This window comes from Orcinus orca, chromosome 8 (assembly GCF_937001465.1).
Source record: "Orcinus orca chromosome 8, mOrcOrc1.1, whole genome shotgun sequence".
Taxonomy (NCBI): domain Eukaryota; kingdom Metazoa; phylum Chordata; class Mammalia; order Artiodactyla; family Delphinidae; genus Orcinus; species Orcinus orca.
The window spans coordinates 108,387,042-108,396,715 of NC_064566.1; the positions used below are offsets into that span (position 1 = coordinate 108,387,042).

Sequence of the window (9,674 nt, forward strand, 5' to 3'; positions counted from 1 at the left end):
AACTCTTCCCAGATCCGTCAGAGAACTAAGGTCACGGGGCAAACCACTGACCTGAAACTAGGAGAGACAGACAGGTGGATACAGAGACTCACAATGTACCAGAGCAGAACCTCCAGGAACCAGGGCCAGGGAGCAAGGCTTAAACTATAGCTGATGGACTACTGGTAACTCAGTGTGGACAGGCTGGAGAGTTAACAAGTCCAGGAGGCCAGTCTTAGGAAGGACCTAAGGAACCCCACCAGGTTCTCACAGTGAAGATCAGAGAAACCTCCCCCACCCCTATCTCCCAGCAAGAGGAGGGGGAAATAGCCATTTTGAAATATGTCTTAAGCATTCTGTTTTCCTTAACAAAGGCCAGCTCTCAAGGAAAACTATTTTGCCAGAGCCTACCTGGCCGAGGGAAGGAAAATATTCAACTGTAGCCCCCTCCCGCTTTCCCGTCCCTCCTGAGGTAGGAGTTGGAGGAGAAACACATGTGAAGGTCACAGGCCAGGCGCACAGGTTAACTGAGACCAAGACCAAGTTAGAGGATTACAGGATGCTCCCCTCCCTGCCCCTCACACCTCACCACATCAATAGAGCTCCTGTAAAGTAAGAGGGGATTACACCTCAAAGAACTGCAAGCTTCAGGCCCTATTTAAGGAAGAATCTCTAGGGAAACCCAAAGACAAAAAGCAAGGACATGAAAGGAAATTTTAGCCTCTGACACCACAGCTGCTGGAAGGAGTAAACACAGCCTGACCCCTAACCAGACAAGTATAAAACCTCACACTGAAGGCCTGTCTACCTCAGTTCCTCTATCTCATTCATCTTACCTGGCTTTCAGCAAAAAACTACAAGGTATGATGAAAGGTGAAATATACATTCTGAAGAGACAGAGCAAGCATCAGAACCAGACTCAGACATGGCAGAGAGGTTGGAATTACCAGACTGGGAATTTAAAACAACCTTGATAAATAGGCTAAGGGCTCTAGTGGAAAAGGTGGACACCATGCAAGAACACATGGGTAACATAAGTGGAGAGATGGGAACCCCAAGAAAGAATCAGAAGGAAATGCCAGAAATAAGAAACACTGAAATAGAAATGAAGAATGCCTTTGATGGGCTGATCTGCAGACTAAACATGGATAAGGAAAGAGTCAGTGAGGTTTAAGAAACGTCAGTAGTAATTTTCCAAATGGAAAAGCAAAGAGAAAAAAAAAAGAATGAAAAGAAGTGGAAGAGAATATGCAAGAACTGGCGGACAATTACAGAAGGTGTAACATTTGAGTAATGGGAACACCAGGAAAGAAACAAAAAGAACAGAAAAAATATATGAGGTAATAATAGTTGAGAATTTTCCAAAATTAATGACAGACCCCAAACAACAAATCCAGGAAGCTCAGAACACCAAGCATGATAAACACCAAAACATCTACACCTGAACGTATATTCAAACTGTAGAAAATCAAACACACACAAAAAAAATCTTGAAAGCTGGGGTGGGGGGACCTTACCCAGAGAGGAGCAGGATAAAAACACATCCAACTTCCCTTCAGAAACCATGCCAGCAAGAAGAGAGTGGAGCAAAATATTCAAAGTGTTGGGGGGGAAAAAAAAAACCCTAGACTTCTGTATTCTTCAAAGCTGGCCTTCAGAATGAAATGGAAATACTTTCTCAGACAAAGGAAACTGTTGCCAGCAGACCTGCCTTGCAAGAAATGTTAACAGTTCTTCAGGAGGAAAAAGGATGTAGGTCAGAAACATGGGTCTACATAAGGAAAGGAAGTGCTCTAGAGGAGGAGTAAATGAACATAAAATACTTGAGTGAAATAGACATGCCACACCTTCCCCAGGAAGTCCTCCTGCCCCAGCACAGCCCTGCCCCTAACACCCCAGGAGCCCCAGCTAACCTGCTTCACACAATGGTAGGGGCCTGTCAGCTGTCTCCCCGCAAGGCTGAGAGCCTGTGTCCCCAGAGGCAAGCCCGTGACGTGCTCAGGGTCCAATGAATGAATGATGGCAAAGCACTCACACCAGAGGCTGGGATGGTGGTTAAATAGAGCATCTCTTTATCAGCAGTTCAGCAAGAAGACTCCAGTGCTGCCACTGTCACAAGGAAGGGCTCACCCACTGGATTCTCTCTGCCCAGGTGTGGTCGCTCCTCAGGTCAAGGGGGGTTGGACATCCTTCCGACACAGGCAGCTCCTTGACCCTGAAGGGCATCAACCTGGGAGGCAGGGAAATGCCCAGGGGCGCATCACGGAAATGTGCGAAGCCTGACAGGCAGGGCTGGCAATGCCTCCTTAAGCCCGCTGCTCTCGACATTCACAGAGCAGGATGCAGGAGTGGGAAGACCCACGAGGAGGAGGGGTGGTGTGTCAGGCAGAGCTGGTGTGGGAGCCTGGCTCTGCACCTTCAAACACAGAGGTGCCCGCAGGCACCCCCGACTCCTCGTCCCTGCTGACGTTAGCAAACCACTGACACGGCGCTTGCCACGTGCTGGACCCCATGGTCCACAAGGCAACGTCCTGAAGTCAGGAAACAGGCACCAGGGCATGAAGCAATCGCCCACGCTGGAGCTGGAAGAAAGCCATCACCTGCTCCCCAGGGTGGCCTAACCTGTACTGTGAGTACAGCTGCACCACCACACCCTCTTCTTACAGTCATTTGGGTCAGATGAGAAACCTGGGCAAAGTGTCTTGTGCAGAGCTGGCATACAGTAAGCGCTCAATAACTGCTAGCATACACCTCCACGGCCCTCCTCTAAGCATGCTGGTGGCCCCCCCATCAGCCGCCACGATGATCAGCATGGTCTCTACTGTGTGGCAGGGGTGCAGCAACCTTTCCCGGACAGGTACCTCCTGGAGAGGCAACTCCTGGCCTTGGCACGCCACCACGCCACCTTCCAGAGCAGCACGAACAGCCGCTGCCATGACCGCTGGTGCCGTGTGCAGGCCGAGAGGCCACACGAGCCAAGGTCACAGCCCTGATCGGGGGCTGGGCCAAAACCTGTGCGCCCTTGCTCCCACCCCAGTGCTGTGTGACCCTATGACTCAGAGAGGGGTCAGCAGACCAGCAGCAGCTACACCCAGACCAGAGCTGCACGTCCCACCACAGCCTCGACCGCCCAGCCCCTGAGACCCCGGGGCCCGTGGACAACTGAGAAGCACTGGTCTGCGACCCCACAGTGAAGACTCAGAGATGCAAACCTGACCTTGACTCCAAGTCCTTCTGGAAATCTAAGAGGCGTGGCAGGAGCCTCAGGCAGCTGCCTGCTCCCCGACCCCCAGTGGCCCAGGTGCAGGCCCCTTGCTGGTATTCTCAAGCACCACCCAGTGCGCCGCCTCCCTGCCCAGGGAGGCCGTCCTCTCGGCCCAGCCCCTCACCTGTCAGCCCTCTCACCTGCTGCTCTCAGCAGTCTGAGTAGGAATTTGTCTTGTGAAGCTCCTGAGATGCCTCATCCGTGAGATGGCATATGCTGCAGGGGACAGAGGAGAGGAGAGGAGAGGCAGTGGGGAGACCACAGGGCGGCAGAGCCCCCCTGAACGCACACACCCAGACCGTCGCACAGGGCCGGGTGGGCCGGCAGCCCGAGCCTTGGCCCAGGAGCTGAGTCCCGGGAAGAGGCGCTCAGCCCAGAAGGGCCCCTGGCTTGGCCGGGCCCAGGGCTGGAGCTAAGGGAGACCCACGGAGAGGCCAGCAGCGCTCCACCCACCTGCCCCCAGTTAGGACACAAATCAACTCCTCTCAAACACTTACCTTCGTCTCACCTGCTCTATCCGTTCTCGCATGGCATCATTTCTCACCTCGCTTGGCACTTGAAAGATACGGGTACGGCTGCAAAACACCATCAGACGTTGGGGTTCCCGGGTTCCTTCTCTTCTAACCAGTCACCGTGGAACCTCCAGGGTTGGAATCACAGGGGACCATAGCTCTGACCCTGTCACCATGAGCTTCTGAGCTGCACCTTCACCCTCCTTCTATCAGTAACACAAAGCGTTCTTTTTACTAACCAAGTACCCCTGAGCCCCCCAATGATCCTGGGCAGGTAGCAAATGGTCCTAAGGAGAGTCAAGGAGACAGAGGTTATGCGCCTTTGCTAGAGTTACAGAGCGAGTCTGAATTCCTCTCCAGCTTCGTCACCAGCTCTCTATCATCAGCATTGTGCCACAGTCACTATGATTTAGAGATCCTTCTAGAACATTCTGTCACAAAGAAGCTGCAGGCTCCTCTTTGCTGCTGTTTTTGTTTCATTTCACTGTTCTGGACTTGCCTTCCTCACCACAGTCCACTTCATGCCCTTCCCAACTCCACACCCCAACAAACCCTCACAAACCCTCCACTCCAGGAAAAGCAGCCTGCCCACTGGACCACCATTCTTGTGCCCACCGGACCACCCCATGCTTGACAGTGCCTTCTGGGTAATGCCTTGCTCTAGGTGCTTTGGGGTTTTCCCTGTGAATTCAGCTTTGATACCGCCTATGAGGACCCGCAGCCCAAACGTGCTCCGGAATATGGCTCATATAAAATGGAGCTGGTCAGTGCCCAAAGAGAGAGAGAAGAAAGGACAGAGGGCCTGAGGGGACAGGGGGATGCCTCCGAGAGGAAGGGGACACAGAGGCTGGACGGGGTGGGCCAAGGTGCCAGGCTCCTGCCCGTGTGGAAGGCCCTACCTGGCTCGGGCTTCTGTGTGTCCAGTCCCTGCCCAGACACGGGTCAGCCCAGGTGAACGTCCTGCTAGGAACCCTTCTGAAGCCTAGGCAGCAAAGCCGAGAACCTGTGCAGCCCGGCCCCCTACTGTGCCCTCCTACTGGTGTCCCCAACATGTCCTTCAGTGCTCACATGCTTCTCCACGCAGGTCACTTGTATCCTTTCAAATGGGGAACTTGGTTTATGTTGTTCTCTCTTCCAGAGGCCCTAGCAAACATCAGGTGGCCAGTACACACCTACCATATAAATGAGCATTCAGTGGTGCTTAATAAAGGGATATGCAACCCTGACTACGTACTTAACGAAACTAATAGGAGGATGCCAAAATCAGTGGATCGGAGGGAGAAGCAGGCTGAGTTTATTGGTTTAAAATCTCCACAGAATATCCAGAGCGGAGAACTTGTATGCAGAAAATTGACTGATTTCTGTCCCGTGTCTCCAAAGCTGTAACCTACTTACGCTACACAGCCAAGCTCTAAAAAATACCAGAGGATGATGTTCAGATTGTCCAAACCAAGGAACTGCAACAGCTAGAGCTGGTAGCGTGGCCAGGTCAGGGGAGGACAAGCCTCCCACATGCAGGGTGGTGGACGGGGGACAGTCACCAATGTTCATGATTTGGGCGACCTTGGCCGGCTTCCATCCAAAAAAACCCTTTCCCAGGGAGGCCTCAAATTAGACCATTCCTCTTATGCAATTCTTGAGCATTTGAATCCTCTTTTAAAATGCTAATGCCACTGGAAGGGGTAAACACAGGAAAACTGTACATCCTGAAGCAAAAACAAATTTCTTGAGAAACATATCTTCCTTGATAGGAGACAGCAAAGCTGGCGATGGGGGCACAGAAAGGAAGTCAAGTCCAGAGATGAGAGAGGGCTCCTTCACAGCGGGGGGAAGCCCAGTGGAATCCCACAATGACTCTACTGGGAAAAGAGACCATCCCAGAAGGAGGCAGGGAAGCGTGTGCCGAGGCAGTGAGCCAGGTTCCAGGCCCAGCTCCCCTGCCTGGAGTCTTGCTCTTCAGAGCCAGGAAAGGTGGTGGCGGTGTAGATGGTCTGTGCAGGCTGGGGCTGACAAAGCAGCTACTGTGGAGCACAGAATTCTAGCCTCAGGGCTGAGAAACCTCCTCTCACCTCCTCCCAAGACGAGGGCTTTGGCTTTTGCACTTTATGAGCCTATTTTTTTTTTTACATCTTTATTGGAGTATAATTGCTTTACAACGGTGTGTTAGTTTCTGCTTTATAACAAAGTGAATCAGTTATACATATACATATGTTCCCATATCTCCTCCCTCTTGTGTCTCCCTCCCTCCCACCCTCCCTATCCCACCCCTCTAGGTGGTCACAAAGCACCGAGCTGATCTCCCTGTGCTATGCGGCTGCTTCCCACTAGCTATCTATTCTACATTTGGTAGTGTATATATGTCCATGCCACTCTCTCACTTTGTCACAGCCTACCCTTCCCCCTCCCCACATCCTCAAGTCCATTCTCTAGTAGGTCTCTTTAAAGTGCAGCCACTTCTGGACAAATCAAGTGCAAAAACAACAGAAATCTGAAATTTATTCAGAAGCATTTAAGAAATGGTAAGCAAGCCCAGTTTTCCAACCCCTCTAGTCATTTTAAAATTTAGCAATGAGCTGGGCTTTCAAGATAGCAAAAATATTCCCTTAAGACCCCAAAGTAAGGGCTTCCCTGGCAGCGCGGGTTCGAGCCCTGGTCTGGGAAGATCCCACATGCCGCGGAGCAACTGAACCCATGTGCCACAACTACTGAGCCTGCGCTCTAGAGCCCGCAAGCCGTAACTACTGAGCCTGGGTGCCACAACTACTGAAGCCTCCATGCCTAGAGCCCGTGCTCCGCAACAAGAGAAGCCACCGCAATGAGAAATGAGAAGCCCGCGCACCGCAACGAAGATTCAACGCAGCCAAAAAAAGAAGAGACCCCAAAGTAAGGCTGAAAAACTCAAAGGAGTCAACGTCTCTAGAGAAGGAGGGCCGAGGGTTTGTGTTGGCCAGTAATCCCAAAGAGGGGGGCTTGTGCTTTCTCTGCTTCCCCCTCCCCACAGCGTGCCGAGCTTGGGGCAGATGAGATGCTTTACCTCCATCTTATGAACTGGATTCTTGTTCTTTCCTCCAGGACCTCCTGACTCTGGTTTGTTAACAAACCAGACTTTGAGAGGTGGTGCTTCACCTAGGAAATCCGGGTGGAGTCCAGTGGTTACTGCCCAGCAAGGACCCCACGGCCAGGGTGGAGCCCAGCCTGGACAAGCTCTGCCCACTTGCCCAGGACCCTTTGCGGTAGGACCCACCTCCCCCTTTCCCTCCCCTTGCCCCCTCCCCAGGATGGGCGGCTCAAAGGTTCCATTACCTCGTCTCTGGTCACATGTACATCTTGGCCATGCGTGGGAGGGCAGTTGGTGGACATCTTCTCCTTTATGTCCTGGGAAGCCTCTTCTTCAGTCTGAAAGACAAGCAATTTCCCTCAGAAAGTGTCACTCTATCTGGCCCCAATTCTCCCTCCTCTTCCTTTTCCTGTTTCTTCTTCCCCATCACAACACACACATGCGTGCCCACACAAACACGCCGTATCGCACAGTTCCTGCTATTAGCTCGTCTACTGCTACCTTCCTGTGGAATTCCAGGGACTCAGTAAGTCATGGGCCCAAGGTCCTCCTGAGACACCCTGCAGTGGGGCCACGCATCTGAAACCCCCTCCCCTCCTGTGTGCCTGAGAAGCAGGGCGGGGCTGGTGGTGACGCCAGCCCATCTCTGGCGAGGGGACAGCCCGGGTCCTTCCGGACATGTGGTGGATCAGACACGGCTCTAGGCAGGCTGGTGGGCAATGAGCTTGGGTTTCCTGGTTGTAGGGGGAGGGACGTCCAGCTCCCTGCACCCACTGAGGTCAGCTCTCTACAATCTGTGGTACCCTGAGTCCCAGAGGAATCTCACTCACCTTTTTCAACCAATGCTGTACTACAGACACAGCCTCGCTCTCCACAACTTCCACGTCCTGCAACAAAGTGGTAAGTCGATGCCCTCAGAATACAGAGAGACCCAGCCCCTCCTCCATTATCCACAGTTAGCACTGTGAGATCTTCTCTCCAGAAGTGCAGCAGGGGCTCAGAGGGGAAACAATACCTGACACACTTTCCACGTGGCTACCACCAGCCCCACTTACCGAACTGACTTTCGGTGGGAAGGGGAACCCGGCACCTTTCCGGGCGAGAATGTACACAATCCATGTTGTAATTATCATCTTTGGACTTATACCAGGCTTCCTTCGTGGCTCCCTCCTTCCACTGAAGCAGGCTGAGAACTCCTCTGGCACAAGGAGGTCCTTGGAGGGAGGTGCCCACCTGATTGGCTGGCCAATGATGATGTGACAATGACCTCCTTTAATCCCCAGGGTCAGAGTGTAGAAAAGAAAGGTGAGGAAGTGTCCACATTAGTGATGGCCACAGCGCAGAAATGGAGGTGGGAGGTGGGCAGTCAGGATATGAGCCTGAGAAAGATACAAGAGGGAAGTTACTGAATCAAAGATAGAAATTATGGAGGGTAAGGGAGGCTTATGGCTGGTCACCCACTCTTGAGCACTGCTGAAGCAGAAAGAGATTTTATAGTCAAAAGAATACATTTGTAACAAAATAACCTGGGCCCTCTAGACATTCGTTCAGACCACGCCACAGCATTTCTTATTCTTCCTCTTACAAATGGGGAGAAAGGGCCTGTCCGCCCAGAAAACATCAAAGATGGAGGAGCACAACTCTCAACAAGGACGTTTTACTTTTGTGTCTATTTTGTTTACACAAGTGATTCAAATCACAAAAAATAATCCAAACAATAAGAGGTAAAGGGTAAAAACTGTAAGTGCCATTTCTTGTGAAGATATTTCCTGATTTTCCCAAGCCACCCACAGTGGACCGCCTTGGTGGAAGGATAGTTAAGTGGAAATGGAAGGGGGGCTCTGTTGTGACTTCATAGTTAGGGGCAAACAATTGACAGGGGCTCAGAAAACTGCTATTCCCATCTAGAACCTTCACCAGGGAAGTGAAGTTCACGATATCCTAAAGCAAATGTTTAGCTGCTCTCTAAAGTAGTTGTAGCATAACCCTGAGACTATTCTCAAGGTCTCAGAAATGAGGGTTGTAATCCTGTCTCCACCACTAACCTGTTATGTGATGTTGACAAAATCATTAGTCCCTCTGGTCCTAGTTTCTTTGTCTTCAAAATGAAAAGAAAAGGATAATGTTTCTAGTTTTCTTCCAGCTCTAACAGTCTATAAATGTTCTGTTCCGATTCTTCTGAAGAGTATAGAAAACCTTTATCTCACTCTCCCCAACGTCCCTAAAATAGCCACTATATCTCCTCACTCTCAACAAATCATCTCAACTTTACATCTTCTCTAGGCTATGCCAAGGCAACAAACAAGTCCCCAAATGAAAGCCGAGACTCACTCTCACTCTCAAAACACAAGTTCAGGGTAGCTGTGCTCCACTTGGTGACTTAGAGATACAGGGATGAATCCGTCCTCTGGCTCCATGCTGTCAGCATGTGACCTCTATGACTGCCAAACAAAGGAAGAGAACACATGGAGGAATAAAATCACCTCTTCTGTTCCAGCCCAAAGGCTTCTTCTTAAAGCTTTTTGGCCAGTATTAGTCATATGACCCCAAACCAATGCCAAGGGAGACTGGAAGCTGCAAACCAAAAGATGAAATTACTCATCAACACCTCTGTTTCTGCTACTATCTCCTAAAAACTGTTTCCATCCTTACTGATGTAATTTTATTGTTTGAATACTTAAAACATCAATGTTATTCAAAAATTAAAACTACATGAAAAGACAAACTCAGGGAAGTTCCATCTCCTTCCCTGTCTCTTCAACTTTGTTCTTCAGAAGGATTTTCATAAGTTTCTAGGCTGTGCATCTGTGTTTATGTTTCCAAAATGAAACACATACATAAATCTATTCTCACATTTTAT

At 50.7% G+C, this 9,674-nt stretch overlaps 1 protein-coding gene across 1 annotated transcript; it reads right to left on the reverse strand.

Moving 5' to 3' along the window:
* Window positions 1-2,002: 2,002 nt before the first annotated feature.
* On the reverse strand, window positions 2,003-8,178 carry SPATA19 (spermatogenesis associated 19). The gene is made up of 7 exons (XM_033407047.2): window positions 7,870-8,178; window positions 7,645-7,701; window positions 7,060-7,152; window positions 6,791-6,882; window positions 3,742-3,819; window positions 3,385-3,460; window positions 2,003-2,209 (listed from the first exon to the last, which is right to left on the reverse strand). The coding sequence occupies exons 1-6, from the start codon at window positions 7,945-7,947 to the stop codon at window positions 3,394-3,396; spliced, it is 465 nt and encodes a 154-aa protein (XP_033262938.1). The 5' UTR covers window positions 7,948-8,178; the 3' UTR covers window positions 2,003-2,209; window positions 3,385-3,393.
* Between the last annotated feature and the right edge of the window lie 1,496 nt (window positions 8,179-9,674).

Bases quoted from the DNA above. Each gene is read 5' to 3' on its own strand.
- SPATA19 (XM_033407047.2), bottom strand. From the start codon at position 7,947: ATGATAATTACAACATGGATTGTGTACATTCTCGCCCGGAAAGGTGCC. The intron at 7,702-7,869 runs GTAAGTGGGGCT...ACTTTGTTGCAG, and splicing joins TCCCACCGAAAGTCAGTTCG to GACGTGGAAGTTGTGGAGAG. The intron at 3,820-6,790 runs GTAAAGCATCTC...GGTGTTTTGCAG, and splicing joins ATCCAGTTCATAAGATGGAG to CCGTACCCGTATCTTTCAAG.